At 41.4% G+C, this 21070-nt stretch overlaps 1 protein-coding gene across 1 annotated transcript in view; it reads right to left on the bottom strand.

Moving 5' to 3' along the window:
- Positions 1-6349: 6349 nt before the first annotated feature.
- The window catches only part of aig1 (androgen-induced 1 (H. sapiens)), a 35960-nt gene continuing 21239 nt past the window's right edge, over positions 6350-21070 (bottom strand). Inside the window, exons 4-6 of the mRNA XM_050058974.1 lie at positions 10230-10345; positions 9534-9700; positions 6350-6985 (exon numbers count right to left, since the gene is read on the bottom strand). Of these exons, the coding sequence (XP_049914931.1) occupies positions 6966-6985; positions 9534-9700; positions 10230-10345 (303 nt within the window). The 3' untranslated portion in view covers positions 6350-6965. The remainder of the gene's footprint in view (positions 6986-9533; positions 9701-10229; positions 10346-21070) is intronic.

Genomic DNA, 21070 nt, shown 5'->3' with positions numbered 1-21070 from the left:
CACATATATTGTGGCATGCTGGAGTGTGTGTGTGTGTTCACAGTGTCTGCAGCTGGGAGGAGTTCAAAAAACTGTGTGTAAATGCTTGCCGGAGTGTGTGTGTGTGCTGAGTGTCGGAGAAAGTGTGCTGAGTGAGTGTGTGGGCGAGTACATCTGTGATCTGTCCGTGTGTGCGTGTGTTTCAGGTGTCCTGCAGTTTTTTCCAGCAACGTGAAGAAGAGATTTTTAAACTCTTTCTCACCTTGTTTTGCTCACACCATGTGAAAGACTCTTTTTAGTGTGTTAGCGTGTTTCTACACTTCCTTTCTCCTTTTAGTGGCTGACAACTTCCTTCCTCCCCCACTTCCTTCCTGCTTATTTCCTTCCTTCCTTCCTTCCTTTTTTAATTTCTCTCCTTTCCTTCCTCCTTATTGTTTTTTTTTTTCTTTTACAGCTTCCCTTTGTGCTTCCTTCCTGCCTCTTCCTTCCCCCTGTGTTTCTCTCCTGTTTTAATCCTTTTACATTTTTCTTCCTCATTTCCTTTTTCAGTGACTTCAGTGACGTATCCGTTTGTTTTTAGCCGTGGACCGAAGCTCCACAGGTCTTTCTGTTGGTCAATGGTCCACAAAAGTTCCCCACCCTTTGCCAGGCACAGTTTTCCCTAAAGGCCCAGACTCACTGAAACGACTTCGGAGAGCTAGTTAGGAAGATGGATGCCCCCAGCTGCATTGCCTGACATCACCGTGTCTCGGCCAAAAAGTTTCTCATGAACACACCGCAAAGACTACAGCCAACGGCCAACTAGCACATATGTCCTGCGCCTCCATGTGAGGAAATAACTCTCCACACTAGCAGATGGTGGTCGTCTGTAATCGTCTTCCAATCAGGGAAACCGTAAGATCATCCTGACGCTAGTTAGCCAGTTAGCACATGAACAACACAATCCAGTGCCCGTGAGCGACAACACAAACCATCACAAAATGTTGGGGTTGGGTTGAAAAATGGGCCCTATATGGGACTGTCCACAGGTTCTACATTGGCCCCATGCCGAATGCCCACATGGTTGATTTTACCCAAGTGGGCTCCAGATAAGATCTCCATGTTGGGCCCAAACCCACTTGGAACCCAGGTAGCCCTAGCATAACCCATGTATAGTCCATTTGGGTAAACCCATCCATGTGGTCAACTGGCATGGGGCCATTATTGAACCCATGGACAATCCCATATAGGGCCCATTTAAGCCCATTTACCACCCACATGAGCCCCACATGCCAATGTTTTCTAGAAAGAATTCAGTGGCTAAAGACAAATAATCTTACTGTATGTAATCCTAAATGCTATAACGTCGGCTGTCCATAGGAACTCCACACCAGTCTCTTACAACTGAAGAAGCCTCTTGGATTAGAGGTGAAACGTCTTCAAGAAACTCAAGAAAGTCCAGTTGCCTACAATATAGCACTTATGATTACAATGACCTGGATGACTGAGAATCTTCACCAACATCTTGCCTTATGTCGCAAGTTTGTTTTGGTCTCACTCCCTCCTGACTTTAGCTCTTTGTTTACTTTCCTCACTTCTGCTTATCTTTCTGTGCGCTGAACTGAACTGCCAATCAGAGTGATTTTATTTACTGACGGGCCATCTCGGATGCCAATTCAACTCGCTGAATCGGATGAAAAAGGCGACAAGGGCTGACTAGTGGCAACAGTGCGGGACACACCTCAAATACTAGGGTGACAGATGCTTAGAGACAGCCTGACATTGACCAACAGCTGACCGTTGGCTTGGTGTGTCAGGGCCCTTACAAACAGGCATGACTCCTGACTTTCACTTTAGATGACTGCACTTAAAATAAAGACACCCACACACACCACAATTTTGCCATTTTCCCTTTCATAACTCATGAACCAGTTGTCGTAGGAAGGCATCATTGGACGCGTGATGAGTGTTTGTCAGGTTCTGTGTGCGTGAATGTACGAACATGTTGACGCATGCCCAGATGTGGTTGCAGCTACTGAGATTTTGCACCTGTTATTCAACTGATTCCTTAATTCCCTTTTGTCCTTGTTTCTACTTCCTTTTCTCCTTCCATCTTTCAGCGGCTCATCTTGTTTTATTATTCTTTTATGTCTTTCCTCTTTGCTATCTTACCCTTGTTCCATCTAATTTCCTTCCTCTGTCTCTTCATTTCTCACCCTTTCCTTCCCTCTGTCCACTTTTATCTCTTCATGTTTCTTACTTTTTTTATACTTCCCTTTTCACCCTCTTTGCTTCCCGTCTCCTTCCTTCATTCTTTCATCTCATTTCCTTCCCTCTTTCATTTTTTACTTTCTTACAACAATGGTTCAGTGGCAGTCATTTTACCTTCTTTTGTTCTTTTAATTGCCCCTTCTTCCTCCTTTCCTTTAATGTGTCACCATATCAGTTCCTTCCTTCAACACATTGTATACTTCCTTTTTCACCTTCCTCTTTATACAGATGTGCGAAGTGCATAGGCAATTATCACTCTTTTGTTGACCCTGTTATTGTTGTTGCAATGGAAATATGTGCTTACTTCTAATGACTCCTCCTGGTGTTTATCTATTGTGTAAAAGGTGTATTGTGTATATTGTGTCTGTGTCTGTGTCTCTGTCTTCGGTGGCAAACCAGTTTTCTCTTTGGGGATTAATAAAGTTCAACCTATCTCACCCGTGCAAAAAAAAATCATCCATGAATCCGTCATGTGAAACAGCTTTACCATAAATACACATGCATACATTTCACATAAACATATTTCCCTCCGTATTTTCTACGGACGGTTTAATCGCAGATACACCACAAATCAGAAATGTGGTTTTATTCCAACTGGAACACGTGCCGGGGTCCAGCTCTTCTCTGCTCGTTAGCATGCAAATCTATGCTAATTAATGCAGAGCAGAATATTCCAGAATGTTTTAATGTGTCACCTCAGAGTGGAGGAGTTGACGTGTTAATGAAGAGACGACACACACACACACACACACATACATACACACACACACAGAGCAGTGCAGAGTTAGCTGTTAACCGCTAATGAACAGTGTTGTGTCAAACTCTCCTTTCCAAACTGACAGTTAGAGGAGTCACACACACACACACACACACACACACACAAAGCAAAGAAAAAGGAAAGCGGTGTAATATGAGATGTCATATTGTGTAAAGGTGAAAGAACAACACTGCCAGAGAAAACTCAGTTAATTTTTTATTAATAATCCCCTACAACAGACGGGGGGAGTTTGGTTTGTGTTGACAGAAAGTGTTGTGTAGATGTGTTTTGTGGTTTCACTCTTTTAACCTTTACAGTCTGAAGAAAAGGAAATGGTCTTAGTCTTGCTCCACCCTTCTGCTCAGCGCTGTGGGGAGGAATAAATACTCAGAAGAGCCTTGCTTTCTGTCTGTGCTTGGTTTTACTTCCTCATTGCCTCTTTCTCTTTTCACATCTTTTCTACCCTGAGAAACCCACTGCATTCTTCTTCTTTTTTTGTCTCTTTGCAGTTGTCTTTGTCTTTAATCAGCTTCTGTTTAGTTCAGACACAGACTCGATCCTTCATACCTGGACAGCACGGGTCTGCGTGTTTTTCTGCTCTGCTTTATTTAGGCAGAGAACGCCAGCTAACAGGGTACCACTGGAGAGAGCGGTGAATGTGTGAGTGCTGTTCATTTCATGTGCTTAATTGCGTTTGAAGTTTGGGTTTCCATGGCGACAGAGAGCTGGGAAAGCAGTTAGGAGGATTTGGCTAAATTTTAAAAGACATTTCTCTCCCCGCTCACTGCTGTGACCCAGCCACCATGTAAGTGTTTGAGTGTGTGAAATCCATCCAGTGATGAATCTGAAGCCATCAGTCTCATGTTGTGATTGTCAGCTTTCCACTGTGACACACACACACACTCACTCGCCGACTCTCTGGAGAATAGCCTCGGTCACCAGTTTATGGAAAGTATTTAGTGACCAGTGTTTTCTCACTCACAGGGTGTCAAAAATGCTGCTTTCGCTGTCCATCCCTTCTAAACACAAATATGGATATCATAAGATCAGAGCTAACCAAGCTAAAATGTCATTTATCGGCGATTAACCAATTTATCAAGATGCAGTGGGACAACATGCATATAGGATGTGTTTTTGATTTTCATCCTTCTATATAATTTTCAAGTTGAACTGGATTAAACATTACATTGGGAATAAAGATAAGATGTGGTTCTTAACTCTAAACTTTGTTTTTAAAGAAAATTGGGAGTACAGAATTTTGATGTAAAAAAAAAAAAACTCCCTCTTTAGTATCCAATACTTGCAGGCAGGTTTTATTCTGTTGCACACTTTTGCATCTCAACCAACTCCAATGTAAAGCCATCCGTGTCACTATTAAGATCTGTATCCACATAAGCCCCGTTTCCACTGAGCAGTAAGGTATAGTACAGTTCCGTTTTCACCCTGGAAAAATTGTGGATGGCACCAATGGAACTGTTCCGTACCGTCCCCATGTTTGGTCCCCCCTCTGTTGGGGTACCTAGCACACAGATCTGGTACTAAAAGGTGGAGCTGTGAACACTGCAGTCCATTGACTGGTCAACAGCAGACGGTCACTCTGCTCAGGGCTGAGTTGTGGCTGGTTTTGAAGCTCAGTTTTATGAGTAGACTACAACTATAAAATGAAAGGATGTTTTGCTGCCTCTTGCAGCAGCTGGAGTCGGAGAAAAAAAATAAACTGAATTCACTGGACCGACTGCCAGCGACTTTTAAGGTGGAACATTAACTTGAATGAATCAATAAATTAATGCATGAGTTGATGATGTTCCATCAACACACCTTAAATATTCTATGACAACTTTGACCATTGCATTAGTTTTTATATGACATACACTTTTAGTCATGAGTGGATCGTCAACAGATGTCGTAAAAGGGTGAGAAAGTCTGATTAGGGCTGGTGGTGACAACAAGCTCAGCATTTTGAGCCAGCAGGCCAGTGTTCATGTAAAACTAAAAGTCAGAGTTGAGTTATTTGGTTATTTTATTAGTCTAGTCTGTCGAGTAGAGAATGCCAACCCCATGTGTGAAGATCAACACGTAAAAGCCCGACACCAGGGAATTCTGCCCAAGCGTCAAAATATGATGAGTAGGGATAAGATCATGTTGCAGTGACACAGAATATATTTTAAACAGATGGTGATCTCAACAGCATCTCAAACTATCTGTTTCTGTCTGTTGTCACTTTATTTTCTCGGTCAAACTGCATCTCAGTCTCTTCACTGTTGACCCGTCTGTATGTGTTCTTGTCCATCTGTCTGCCTACAGCACAGTCCATCAACAAGTCATCCCGTCCAACAGCTAAATTAGGTTGTTTTCCACCTGTGTGGTAAAGATCTGCGATTAGGCAACTAAAAGTACCTGGTTAAGCTTCAGTTAAACCTCCGTCACAGTTAAAAGAATGATAATTATGCAGCATGATTAGCATGATTATGACACAGGTGTGTCCTGGGCTGGTCACAATAATCAGCATCTTGATATGCCACACCTGTCAGGTGGAGGGAGTATTTTGGCAATGGTGTGTTCAAAAAATAACAAATAAATTTGTGAACAAAATCTGAGAAAAATAAGCCTTTTGTGTGTCTCAAAAAAGTCTTAGATCTTTTACTTCAACTAATAAAAACAGGCAGCACGATGGTCCATGGTTAGCATTGTTGCCCTTCAAAGAAGAGGCCCTCTGTGCAGTCTGCATGTTGTACTCCAGCTTCCTCCTACAATCCAAAGACATGCAGGTTCATTGGTGACTCTAAATTGTCCGTAGGTGTGAATGTGAGTGTGAATGGTTGTCTGTCTCTATGTGTCAGCCCTGTGATAGTCTGGTGACCTGCCTCTCACCCAATGTCAGCTGGGATAGGCTCCCGTGCCCCCGCAACCCCTAATAGGATAAGTGGTTACGGATATAAATGAATGAATAATGAGAAACAGGAGAAAAAACAGCGTGTCAGTGTACCTTTTTTGGGTGCCGAGGTCACACACTGATCTAACCATCCTAATCCCAAGAGGTTACACTCGTGATGAGGACATTCTCTGTGTGTCTTTATTTTTTCACCTGTCTCACTTAAACTTATAGAGTCAGATAACAGTCACACAGAAGTTGAATCATTTCCTTCTAATGCTGAGAATCACTTGTTCACACTTGTCTCGTCAAAATAAATGAGGCAGCAGCGACGTCTCGTAATATGCGTGTGACTCATGAAGATGCAGTGTGTTTGCTCATCTTACCTGAGACTCTTTATCAGGTGCTATGGGGCCCCGTCACATCCAATTAAAACTCCACGGAGACTCGTTGCAATTTAAAAAGGGATCCAAACTGGACTGACCGACAGGAAATATTTGCCACTCAAGCTTTATTGATTTTGTACCAACATCTAGTTGCCTCCGTACATGTAGTGTGACTCATAAGATGAATAATAATGATGTTCAACACATTATTGATGTTCAGTAGTTTCCTAGTAGCTGATGAAAGAATCCATTCACTTTGATAAGTAGTTCATACCAGAAAAGCAAATTACAAATACTGTTAATGTGTGTGTGTTTATGCTTGTGTGTGTGCAGTATGTCAATGTTTAAGTCCTATGTTTTTGTGTAAATGTATGTTTGTGCGTTTAGTCCATTGTCCGCCATATAACAAAGCCAGATGCAACACGGTTGCTTAGTTTCTGCCACTGAAAAAATGAAAAAAATAAAAATAAAAAAATAAATTGAAAAAACAGTAGATGAGTTTTGACTCGCTTTCATTCGTCACCTTTTTCTCTATATTTACAGTTAACTGATGATCTCCTATGTTATTGTTATTGAGTATAGTTCAATGGTAGATGGTGTTTTCCACTTTTGGTGAGGTCGCTTGTTTTCTGTTCTTGTGCTGTCCTGGGTGGGCGGGGCACGACTCGTCCTCTGCTGTCTGGGCGAGGCTGACTTCGATGCCCGCACAGTCACGAGAAGATCACTCACCTTTGACCTTTTCTGGGAGAAAGAGACAGAGAGGAGAGAGAACTTGTGAAGTCAGCAGACTGTAGAGGGGCGTGTGTGTGTGTGTGTGTGTGTGTGTGTGTGGGAGGTATTTTAAATGAGAGTAAAACTAGAGACTAAAGCTGCAGGCTTCTCGTCTAGAAAGTCACACACAGACAGATTTTTTCTCTTTGGTGTGGGTGGAGTGCTACCTGCCGACCTGCTGAGCAGATGGATGGGGGAGAGCGCGAGTGTGTGTGTGTGTGTGTGTGTGAGAGAGAGAGAGAGAGAGAGAGAGAGAGAGAGAGAGAGAGAGAGAGAGACTGGGAAAGAGGCGGCTGGTCGGCAGATGCTTCGTCTGTTTCTGCTTTCTAACACTTTTCAGACTGACCAACAAGTCTGAGTAAAGTTTATCAACGACGGAACTTTTGAGCGAGATTCAAGCTTTTGTCAATCTGTAAGTCAAAATGTGACCTCAGACGCTCAGTTTTTTCAAAGAGTAACTAAATCCCAGACTTTTGGCTGAAAAGCCTCCCTGGTACGTGAAAATGGGCGGGGCTGGGAGGGGGGCTATGGCACGCCCAGTCACTCTATCACGCCACCTCCAGATCCACAGCCTCCTCCCCCATCAATATGGACATATGCTATACACATCGTTAGCGCGGTTACATTCTTCACAATGCAATCATTCAGTTCATTTTATTGAAACAATGAACATCAAAGAAGACTGTAATTCACTGAGATTTAATAGCCCGGTAAACAAGAGAGATGGAAAGAAAAAAAACAAAAACGGGACCTCTAAAGCGATCATAAAGTCTTATTGGTTGGTGGTGCATATTGTTTTAAGAGGATAAAGAGTGGTGTAGTGTCAGTATGCTGGCTGCTGTAATTCTGTGCCATTAAACAACCGTAGTAACTGTCTCTCTATTTCTCTTGTCTCACACAGACATCCCTTCCAAATATATGCTGGTAGGGTTCAATGATTGAAGCAAATAAAATGCCCGTGCTATTGATTGAAGATTTATATTTTTCGACTGACTGACTGACTGACTGACTGACTGACTGACCACTGCTGGCCACAGTCTTCACAGTCGGAAACATTGAATTTACAGAGGGTGTGGCAACAGGGAAAAGATGGAGGAGGGTAGTTGGTAATGAAAGCTGACCAACTGGTCCCAGATCAGCCAATAACAAAATTCAACTGCCTTTCAACCTGTAGAGGGCAGTCACTATGCATTTTTTTAGACCCTGTTACTGTTAGTAAACAGTATGACGTTTTTTGGTGGGCAGGGCTTAGCTGGAGGCAAAATAATTCTCCACAGACATTAGCTAGTGCTAGCTAGCGTGTTCTGTTGGCTTATTTTAGACAATGCAGAAAGATGATGAGAGCGGTGCATTCAGAAATACTTATCCCAAGCGTCGGAGCGCACTCTCGCACAAGCTGGACCGTTTGTAAATTCAGAGCGCTATCCAATCTTACAAAGGAGGATGGCACTTGAACAGTTTCCTCCAGTTTGTTTTGCTACTGAAGCTAACGTTAGCTAATGCGCTAAAAAGTTAATCTGAATACCTCCCCAATTTCTGGTGAGGTGGACATGATAACACTTAACACAGTGGCAGCTGCAATGGAATAAAATTTAAGATTTGAGCCATGACTCCTTCTATTCTGGCTCCCAAGAACACAACAAGACGACATTTTAAGACTCCTATGTCTTAAAAGCTAACAATTGTGGTAGATATGGAGAAGGAGTTGTGACGTCGGCCCTAAAAAGGGTCTATAACATAATTTGTAGAACTGAAATACTTTGCACTCCAATGTCAAGCTCTGGACCTGAATCAATCAACAACACTACTAAATACCCGTATATATTGGTTTTCAACTTAAAAAAATTGGTGTGGGGATTTAGTTACTCTTAAAGCAGCTTTCTTGTGAATTCAACAAACAGTTGAGTGTGTGTCTCTGCTGAAGTACACAGTCCAAGAGTGCAGAAAGCCTCTGGGTATCCTGAGTATTTCTGGCCGAGTATGATTTTACAAGCCTTTTTCTACATGTGAGGAATAAAGAGAGGATTATCTATTTCTCACTCAAATAAAGTTTCACATTTCCTCTCACTTACTCTAGTATCTGCACTCGCTTTACCAGAACCTATTCTGCTCTTACAAATCAGCCCAAGCATGATATTGAGTCTTTACTTGTAATTAATTTTACTTAAAATTTTGTTTTCTGTCAAACTACCTGCCATGAACATCAATAGAACCATTTTACACTGTGCTTTGTGTTTCTTTATTTATTTTTGTTACAATATCAGGATTCAACAGCTTTTTAATGACAGTTTGATTTATCCCTGTACATGTGTGAGTTGAAGAGGCAAAACGTGAAGCTCTAAACTGCAGTTATGAAATTTCAAATGCAATCCTTTTTTTTTAAATAAAAAGGTCCAAGTTACAAATACCCATAATCATTGTGTAAGCCTCCCCGCTAGACTACTTGTGTATTTAACAGTTAATTGACTGAATGCCATGTGTGTATTATAACCATTTTGGTTGTGTATGCATTGTGTACCTGTGTGTGGCTGGTCCCAGATGTAGCTGTTGAGGATTTCCCCGAGGGTGTAGAAAACACAAATCACAGCGGTCATCGCGCTGAAGAAGACGACTCGAGCCAGCGGAGTGATGCGCTCCAGCACCGGGTACACCCACACCCCTGTCACCTGGTGCACCCAACACGTCCTGGGCAGGCAGGGACACAGAAAGTTGACATGCATTCAGAGTACATTTTGGACATGGTTTATGTGACATCAGTTAGTGGTAAAGACGCAATCATTTTTTAATGATTATACTCAGTCAAACACCTAGGCTGAAATTACGTTAAACTCTACGACACCAGACTAATTTAAACCAGACTTCAACTAGATAAAGCCTAAACTAGCCTCGCAAAGATAAACTGGACCTCTGAGTGAATAAACCTGAACTGAACCCAACACAAAAAATAAACCAAAATCACATCCAACTAAACTATAAGGTAAGTAAATAAACCTCAGCTTTGGTTTTAGCACCTCAACTCCTCCTGAACTAAACAAAGTAGAACTTAATGTAGATAAAATATCAACAAATAAATCAGTCTAAAGAACACTAATCTACACATTAATTATCCTATATTACAAAATGTACTTGCCACTTTGCTACTTACTTAACCATGATCTGGATGAACAGTGTATGTGGTGTTTATTGAGTGTTGGAAATAAGAAACATTCAATACCAGAGGATGTATCCCACGCCAAAGCAGCACACGGCTGCCAGACCCCACGACCTGCTGGGGTACCGATGGTGGGTGGTCCGCATCTCGATGATGATGAAGGGCAGAACAGTGGTGTGCTAGGAGAGGAGAGCAGAGACAAAAGGACAGATAATAAACATAATGTTGCATTTTTGAAAAAGGGAAAAACCACAAACTGAACTTTTTGGATACATCTCAACCTTTTACTTTCAGCTCCAACGGTTACTGGATCTCAGCTTGTTTTCTTTAAATGATTCATTCACCTCTATATAAGGCGTGTGTGTGTATGTGTGTGTGTTCAGACACCTGTGTAATCCACCTAAACACATAAACACATTTAATGGAGGTCATGGCATGTGCTGCTATTTTCTGTGAAGCTCAAACACACATGAGAATTGTGCTTAATCGGTGTTGCTGTGACTCACCATCAGACGGCAGTAAACAAACACACACAGCAGTGGAGATAACACACACACACCAGTATGTATACCCTCAACCCTCAGCCAATGTTCCCTGCATGCTTTCGACAGCTGTCTTGTTTTCAATTTAACATCGGGAATCACAGTACGTCTCGCCTGCTTTGGTGCATTTCTCAGATCGGAATTGAAACTTGTTCAACCTCCACTTCATCTAATCGCTTGTGCACATCATAAAAGGAATTTCTCGCTCTTTTTAATAAATTGCAAATGCCTTGGCACATTTATGCAAATGATTCTGCACAAGTGTCAACTGCATCCTGTGAAACTTTTTTTGTTTTTTTGTGTCCAGAATTGATTAATTGCTCTCAGGTGAATCTTGACTTTCACTAATGAAAGGGAATACATAGACTGATATATATACTGACTTCATGTGAACTACTGTCTTTGTCCACTAGGGGGCACTCAAATACAAAATACAGGCACACACCAACACAGACACAGGCAAACACACACACACACACACACACACACACACACACACGCACACACACAACCGTCATGATCGTCTCAGCAGAGTTGAGACCTCTTACCTCATTTGCACCCTCAGGAGCACAGCTGTGTGTGTGTGTGTGTGTGTGTGTGTGTGTGTGTGTGCGTGTGCATGTGTGTCAGACTGTTCACCCTGGGCGAAGTCAGACTGCTAAGCTCTTTTGTCTCCAGCCGTCGAGCCGCCCGGCCTCGTTATGTTACGGTGAGAAAAACAACCACTGGGATTCTTCCATCTGTTAATTGTTCCCAGACTGATGGTTAGAAAGGACGATGAAGTGTTTGGTTTGATGAAGTTGGGCTGTTTAAGGTAGAAATGCTGCAGTGTTGAAGGGAAACCTCGGTATTTTTCAACCTGCACCCTATTTTCCCATGCTTTCCCAAGTCTCAGTGACTAATGGGAACAACAGTTTTTTAAATTGGTCCAGTACTGAGCGAAAACCAGGCTGCATATAACCACTCGGGGCAATAGAGCACTGTCAATGTACATGCATTAAACGTGCTTGGTTTTGCCACTGACAGGCTCATATTGTTTCTCTGCGGACAAAATGTTCTCCTTTACCTTTCGCTTGACCTGATCTGTTTGTCCCGAAGATTAAACTGCAGTCTGTTTTCCTGCTGTCGGCTGCTGGCTGCTAGCTCTTGCTCAGTACTGGACCAATTTTAAAAAATGTTGTTCCCATTAGTCACTTAGACACAAAAACATGGGAAAATAGGGTCCGGGTTGTAGAATATAGACATGTCTCTTCACGGCAGGTTTTGGCGTTGGTCTTTATCCAGAGTTTATCCTATCTTTCAACTAGACTCAAACACTGAGCAGTTATTTCCTTCAGATTTGAAATTGTCCACTTAGGCCTAGCATTAAAGCACCCAGGGCTGCATGTCTTCGGCAATGTTTTATTGTCATCACATTAAATGTTAAAATATTTTTTATATCTGCATGTACTAGTACACAGTAGCTTGTACTATGTCATTACAGAACAGTAGCAGAGCGTCGCTGTGAAATTACAGCATTGACAGTTTCCAAAAATGAGACAATTACTGAACCTTTGTTTTATGTTGCCTTCACTCTCAACAGTCTCCAACAGCATCAGAAACTTGACCAATCAGAGCTCTTGTTGTCTCTGTAGCCTCAACTGTAGTTTAACTCCTGAGGACATGCAGGTCATCTGCGAAAAAGATATGGGGCCCAAACACGTGCCATGCCTTTAACCGCCTGGAAAACATGAAGTCGGGCGCTGGATGCTACTCTGGTGCCAACTTTCAAGAGCACAAAGGCAGGTTGCATCTGTGGTTGCTAAGCAAACTCAGCACTAATCATCTTCAAGGCATTGTTCTGTAGTGTGTATTAGGCCTAAAATATTGCCCGTGGGACAGATGTAAAGCTCTGGGTAGCCCAGCACTAAAATGATCAACTCCTTCTCCATATCTACCACAGACTGATATTTAAGGAAGAAGGGAAAGATATCTGCCAGCTGTGGTTGGTTGTTCCTCGTCACACGACATGCAGTACGTGTTGCTTCATTCCAAAAGTTGTACTCTGTTTATCTAGGGGCAGCTGTCATGCCCTGAAAATCAGGCACTTATGTGTTGCAACACGATCGCTCCTGCATTTTAGTGCACCTTCTGCACGTCCACATTGAAAACAATGGATTTGAGAGCACAAAAAACGCAGCATGTGTACGGCCCTATGGCAGCCATATGCATAAGCTCCCAAACTACACCTTGACCCCTTAATGCGCACCTATGAATCCACTTTATGAGGCACCGAGGACAAAAAAAGAAGGCTTGGAATAGCAACTACTCCGGTTACAATGTATTTCAAGCTTGGGTTGAAATCTTTCAGGTCAATATAAACATTAAGCCACTTCAAGTCGATGTATTCTCTACTGTGTAAAACTGCTCCTCTTCCTTGGCCCTTGCAAGCCTTTCTAAAATGTCCAATCAATTCCATTAGCCACAGGTGGACTTCAATCAAGGTCCAGACACATGTCAAGGATAATTAAAGCAAACATGATGCACCTGACAAAAATTCAGAGGCACCAACAAAGGGTAAGAATACTTCTTGAAGTTTGTCACTGTCATTATGAGTTGAGTGTAGATCTGTGAGGGAAAAATGGCAATTTTATCCATAAAAATTTTAATTTACCTCACAATAAAGTGTTTGGAAAGTGAAGGGGTCTCAGTGTATATTTAATACATTGTAATAATGTAGTAGTTTCCTCTGATGTTAATGATGTCTTTTATATTTTAGGTGAGGCAAGACAGGGCATCTCCTCTATAAGGGGAACCTGGGTATCATTTTAAGGTTCAAAACAACTTACTTTGTGGAGTAAAAAGAATTTCTACACTGTTTTACAGTGAAAGTTTTGGGTTCTGTGGTGAGTTTCGGTGCCTCATGTTGATCTAAATTCTTGACAAGACTATAAATCTGAAGGGAAACTGAATATTCATGTATTTTGACATCACTGTCACCCCGTTTAAAGACATTCTGTGACAGTTCTCAGTGGATTTAACAGGAAAATCAAACTTGTGTGTATCTGATACAGAGGAGTCCTTTGTATACTGTACACCAAAGGAGGCAGTCACTGTGTCACAACCTTTCTTTGACCAATCGGCATCTCTGGTTTCCCTCTGAGGATTTAAAAGGTCAGCCAGAAGATGCCAAGTATGTGCAAACTAACAAGAGTAACAGCATCTCAGAGGAGGACAGAATAGCTCTCTCTCTTGGGGTCTTAAATTCTAGGTTTCCCTCCCATCATTATACTGTACACACACACACACACACACACACACACACACACGCGCGCACACACACACACGCACACACACACAAACGTCCTGATGCTGCACTTTTACCCAGTGAGCCTCAGTGGAATTCCAGTCTCTCGGTCGTGTTTAAGTTTAGTCTCTGTTGAGAGGACTCGCGGCTCGTAAATAATACTCTCTTTATTCTCGCTGTCCCTCTCTCTCTATTTTTGTTTCTAGGTCTGTCTCTCTGTTGTTCTCCCTCTCTCTCCCTCTCTCTCTCTCTGTCTGTCTCCCCCCCGAGGGTTGCGGTTTTGCTCAAGCAGCCAGCTTTCTGCCTCTGTGGAAAATCCCCCCTCTTCGGCAAACAGCGGTGGTTCGATCCTGTGGTCTGGGGCTAAAAATGGGACAAACCATTTCACGCAGAGATACACAGCTGGGGGTGGGTGGGGTCACATGGCTGAGGGCAGGTTTCGCAGGGTCAAATATCCTCCAGTTTCGACGAACAACCGAAGTGGATGCATCGGAAATAGGTTTACTCCTGGACGGTTTTAAGAAGCACACAATGTGACCTGAAAGTTGAGGCTACACCAAAATCAAATGGAATGACATTGCTTTTGAAACTTTGTCCCCACATCACTACCTGCTGTTATGTTGCTTTTGAGCAAGGCACTTAAGTTACACTTCAATCAAAGCTTTATTGCATAAACCCACCCTACAGCCTATTGGTGCTAGTCTGCTAGACCTGCAAACTCTAGTGAGTTGAAACTCAGACCGAACTTTGCTTTGCAACGCATCACTTTTAGTGAGAGCCAAACAAAGCAACACTGCAGAGATTGTTGTTGGCATATTATGTTAATACAGCTGATTTTTCCAACAGTGTTCATAGTGTGTGTCAAAACAGCTTCTTCTGCTCAAAATCTGCTTCAGACTTCGAGATCTATTACGTATGCTGACTGTCTATGGTAGCAACTGCAATTATAAAAGGTAGAATGCTGACTAACTGTAGCCCCAGTTTGTGCTTCTCACACATAGCTGCTGGTTGCTTCAGCATTAGCATTAGCATTAGCAAGACCAACAAACGCTGGTGGGAAAATGACAAGGGTCCACCAATAACTGTGCTTGCCAAGTTTGCCCTAGGTGGCACAAACCAAGAAAAAGTCATGAATGTACAGAGACAAGGAACAAAGGAGAGAGACTGAAATTTTAACAAAAACGACTGGAATTACTGAAGAGCTCTGACTCTAGAAGAAATGCTCCTTTCTGGTGTTTGGATAAGGAGGTCTGTGGTCAACAATGTTTTTCTAACTTGGAAATCAACAATCCAACATTTTGCTTAATTTATGCAACACCTGATCAGATGTGCACAGGTGTGAAGGGATTATTTGCTGTTTTTCTGTGATTTATATTATTGCAAACTGAATATCTTTGGGTTTTGGCAGCCCAGACGCCAGACGAAAATGTTGCCACTGTAGCTACCTGTCAGTGATTTTTTAATTGGCTTTACAGGCTTCAAATGTGGGTGTCTCATACGGATCTATCGACGGAGTCCATTGTATTTTTAGAGAGACATTGCTGCTTTTCCTGCTGAGATAGTGTTCCCAAAACTGCGTATTTTAAGACAAAATATATTTTCCTAACCATAACCAAGTGGTTTTTGTGCACAAACCTCACCAAACATTGCCCACAGCACTGTTGAAACGCAAGGTTTCAATGTATTCACTACATAATACAGTGGCAATGTAACCTACTTGTGGTTTGCATAAACGTACGTTGCCAACATTTTTTCTGGTGATCGGGTTGGTTTTGGACTGTTAGTAAGACAAAATGAGACATTTGATGACATCACCTAGGATCAGGGGATGATGTGGTGTATGTTTTACAACATTTTCTGGCATTCTACAGATGAAACAAAAAACAAAATACATAATCAACAGATTAGCCGATGATTAACCTTGTCCATTTTTAAAGTCCAGCTTTTTTCCCCATTTAGTTTATTTAAATCTAGATTCCCCAGCTGTATGATAATATCTGTTTTTGCTTGCTCCAGCACTTCTCTAAAGCTTACACTGAGTGACATTCCAGCCCACGACACCTTATTTTCATAGCTGCACCATAACATCAAATGGGAATATTCTATTAAGTCAGACTGACACTTTTGGTATCTTTGGAAACGTTTGTATCCTCAGTAGAATTTAAACTTTTGTGGCTTTTGAAAAAATGTTTGGCTTCATCACACAAGATTATAAAGATGAATCCACTGGTGGGTGCTTCGGAGTTTAAGAGGCCAGAGAGCAGCAGCTGATGCGGAGCTTGTTGCACCGATAAAGGTTTTCAAACTGAACTCCACTTGAACCCTGAAAACCAAATGAAAAGTCTCCTGTTGACATTTTTCTCAACAGTTTTCGAACTTAAGAAGCTTATCATGTCACAGAGGGACAATCCTGTTCCACTTTCTTTCAACAAAACACACTCCGAGAAACTCTGTCTGTATTTGAGCCCCGCAGCACCAGTGTGCACTCCTGCCATTTAATATCAGCGTTAAGCAAAGAGCGGCAGGCTGTTGATGATGCTCCAATATTATAACATTATATTTGTTTGTACAGGAGATTCACTGATGACAATTATATCCAGATTTCTTCTCTTTAATTCTAAAACACTGATGTTGTTGCCTTTTTATTACAGATGTTTAATGCTTATAATCCTGTTCTTCTGTTTTGCTGCAACACTTAATCTGCCCTTTAAGGGTTGATTAGAGTTTAAGTGATAAATCAGCAGATATTAGATTACTGCAGACACAGTAAATCATTCTCTGTGGTAGCTGTGTGAAAGGAACTGCACAGGAAAGCCAAAAATATGTTTAAAGTACATTTGAAACTGTGTCTCAATTAAAAAGTCTGTCCACCAGATGGGAATGCAAAGCTTATTTTTAACTGTAAAATGTCTAGTGCAGTACGTATGATTGTCAGAAAATTTTTAACTAAACTAATTCAAGGGATCCTCTTAAAAGATGTTAGCTTAAGGTAAGTGTTTGATGTAAGTGATGTCTGCCTTCTCTCCAACATAATGGAACTAGATGGCACTCAGCTTGTGGTGCTCAAAGTGCCAAAAAATATATTTGAAAAACTCATATAAATGTCTCTTTCCAGAAATCATGACCCAGTTACTCAAGATAATCCACAGACCTTGTTGTGAGCAGTTTCATGTAGGAACTATTTTCTTTTTACCAACCTACACCCACCAACCGTATCACTACACAGAAGGAAGTGTGCATCTACTCATGGGCGAGAGGCTCGTGCTCATGACAGCGCAAGATGTAAACATTATTGGCGTCATCCTCAGCTGAGTTGTAACATTAGTTAGCTCAGTGGTGGCAGATGAGCTAGAAGGAGATGCACGCTGCATGATGCACATTGATATGGTTGGCGGATGTAGTTTGTTAGAAAGAAAATAGTTCCTACATGAAACTGCTCACAACAAGGTCTGTGGATTGGGGGGAACTGTCCCTTTAAAGTTTCTTCAATATAACAAAAACAAAAAACAAAAAATAGCCAAAAAACATTCCCAATTTAAACATCTCATCTCCAAAACAGCAGCAACTCTCAATAAATGACCTCAAAAATGTGTCAATGATCTCACTTGTTTATAGCAGACACGTCAACTTTTAGTTCAACAATTGACAACAGCTGATGTTACATTTAAAAAGCCTTTGGTATTTGTTTACTATTGGTTGTTTGGAGGATTAATAATGATTATAGTGCTGCTTCATTCTGTGTGAGTCACTAAATATCCACAAGGTAAAAAAAACACAGCAAATGAATCAGACACAAACACAGAGAGTGATAACAAATCAAGCAGAGCACACGAGGGATGAAGGTTAATTGCAGATCCCAGGTTTGTCCGTATGTGTGTGTGTGTGTGTGTGTGTGTGTGTGTGTGCGCACACAGTGCGTGTGTGTGTGGACCCGACAGTGATTCACCAGATGTTAACAAACAGCTGATCCTCAGCCAGCAGAGCTTTTATAACTAAACTACAGAGGAAAGAAGAGTGTGTCCATGTGTATGTGTCACAGGTCAATGGCATCAGTCTCAGTGTGAGACTAATCCTCTGTTGCTATGAGAAACCTCACTGTGTGTGTGTCGGTTCATGTGTGGGTATGCCTTTATAAACTGCAAGGGTAAACAATAACACACACACACACACACATGCTGGTTTTGCTATACTTGTTAGGACTCTGTTTGGGTCACATTCACTAACCCAAAAAAACAGGTTATAGAACAGGTTTTGTTTTGGTTCGTTGTGTTCTCTTGGTAACCAACATTGGACAGAGGGGACCCCACCCCTGAATCACATAATTTAGTGGAGAAAGCAGTGCTCAGTTTTAAGCAGAGGCACCAACAATGAGCAAAATACGTCAAACCTTTCTGAACATCTTGCGGCTCATCACACAAAACATGTGAGAAAAGTCTTGCACCAAAACACCAGAGAGAAAGCGCTCTCAAGACGAGAGCTGGTGTAGGAAATAAGACAAAACTAAATTCTACGACATGAAATTATGTTTGTTTTCAGACTATTGTCTAATCTTTGGTCATGACATGCAGCCTGTAAAAGTATACTTCTTCATGTTTGGGATTCACTAACTAAAAGAAACATGTATGAATGAATATGAATACATCTAACAGGAGCAAAGAGTGTCAAGGTAAGTTAAGTAAGGTAGTTAAGGTAAGTAAAGGAAAACACAAAGGTGACAATTAGAAATATAAAAATATATGGAACGTAATGCAATGTGACTCTGTAATGCTTTCAGGATATTTATTCTCCTGTAGATCAGCTTTTCTCACTCACTCACTCTGCTGAGTCAACACACATGTAGGCATGAGTTACTCTTACCTCCTCTTTTGTTAGGGGAAGTAACCTCTTCAAATGTGCATGTGGCACCTATATATATATATCAATTACACATTAATTCATTTTAATTAATTTACAAACCAATCAACCAAGAGACTTCACATGTTGCCATGTTCACAGAGAAAGAAAAGAAAACTTGGACAAGTAGAAACTGTATCAAGAATTTGTTGGTCATGTTCGCCGCGTGCATGTTTTTGAGTCATTTTAAAATCAGTAAACAAACCTTTCTCAAAGCGTTTTCATTTGTTAGTTAACAATTTTTGGTGCAAGCTATTTCACAGAACACTGTTTTAAACAAATTATGCTTTGAAAAAGTGATGGGGTCAAAATCAGCGTTTCTATTTCTCAACTGATTGCAATGAGTCGTTTTTATTTTCAAGGGTTTATGATCTTCAGTGGTGAAAAAAAGTTTTGTCTCTAGTTAAATAGAATCCAGGGCCCGTATTCACAAAGAATCCTAAAACTCAAAGTAGCTCTTAGTGACGTCATTCTAAGAAAAATCTTAGAATTTGAGGAATTCTAAGATTTTTCTTAGAATTTTCCCTTGCTAAGATAAAAGTTATTCACAAAGCATCTTAGGCCTTAAGAGAGCTCCTAAGGTGAAAAACTGTTAAGAGGAGGGAGGAGGACTTTTAAGAAGCCTAAAAGAGTGTCTTAAACAGAGAAGATGGCGGAAAAACAGAGAGGAAGGAGAGATATTCTCCGTATATTGAACGACAGTGATTTAATAAGACGCTACCGGCTTGATCATGCAGGGAGAATGTTTGTGGTTGACCTCATCAGGGATGAGCTTACTTTTCCCACCCAGCGTAGTAACGCAATAACGCCCGCTTTGGATTGCAGCACATACCAGCGCTTCTCATCGCTTGTGCGTAAAAGGAGAGGGAACGACGCATTGATTTGTCGGGCAATGTGCTCCCAAGTCTGCCTCTTCCCTTGTGCCGTGATCCCGGGACCGAATTTCCCTCTTAAAACTCCTTTGTTCTCCTCCACAAGCTGTGCCAACAGCAGGCACTATTTGTTTGCCCACGGGCGGCTGCCGTGGCAGGGCCGCGTCACCGCGTCCTTGATCTTCGGTTTTCCAGCGGACCGTTCGAGCAAGTCCGGCTTCTTTGCTGCTAACACTGCTGCCGGGATACAGCTGAAAAGGAGCCGGCTGCTAATGCTATGTACTGGGACACTGCTAATGCTGCTTGCCGTGCTGCTGTAGCTCAGTCGTAACTGTAACTGATGCTGAGACTCTACTGACTGTGTGACTGGTAGATGGCGGTGGGTGGCGCAACAGGCCAAAACACAAATTCAAAACATAAATATGATTTGCGGACCGTAAAATATTTTTTTAAATGCGAATATTCTGGCTGTACTATTGTTGTCGGTGAGATCAGTATGTTATATGAACATTATTCCTTAGTCTCTGTGACATATTAGGAGGATTTTATGACTATTTGCTTTAGATTTCTTACATATAGCTAGTAGTAAAATTACCAGCATGGCGAATAAACATAACAATAAGCAAATCAATATCATAATCAGCATGTGAATGAAGTACATTCAAACATTCTGAAGCTGTGTAACAATTAATTTAATTTTGCTGAGTTTCATCATCATGACGTAAAATTATTTTCACGATTACACATTTCTTAATACAGTCTAAGTTCTATGATCGGTTGATTTCACTGTCCATTCATTACTAGGAGCGCTTTTTTTTTTCTTTTTTCCTTTTTGTAACAACCAATCTCAGCTTTTAGAAGACTGCGTCATACCTAGCAACGGGGTCAACCACACCTCCTCACTAAGATAAAAGTTTCTGTCCCCTCCTTGCTCAGAGTTGCTCTCAGAAACTTCCTGAATCACTCTTAAGCTAAGATTCCTTGGTAGGAATTTTTAGGCTAAGTTAGGAGCTCTCTGAGAGGACTCTGAGAATCTTTGTGAATACGGGCCCTGATATTTAGGCTGTAGTCACTGCTGGGTGCTCAGTAGAGTCATGTGTATTAGGCTTACATAAACTGAATTATTTTCATGGTGTAAAATAATTTCTTGTCATTAGGTATTGTAAAAGCTCAGGTTTGTCAAGTGTAGATTTGGCCTATTTTCATTGGTTAATACTTCCCTATATAATATAATTAAATGTGGAAGTAGACAACTTTTAACTAGCTAACTAACTCTATCTGCTTATTAACTCCTTGTTCACAACAGAATAC

Source organism: Epinephelus moara, chromosome 12, assembly GCF_006386435.1.
Source record: "Epinephelus moara isolate mb chromosome 12, YSFRI_EMoa_1.0, whole genome shotgun sequence".
Lineage (NCBI taxonomy): Eukaryota > Metazoa > Chordata > Actinopteri > Perciformes > Serranidae > Epinephelus > Epinephelus moara.
The sequence above is the reverse complement of the archived record's forward strand: the minus strand, read 5'-3'. Positions and strand labels throughout refer to the sequence as shown.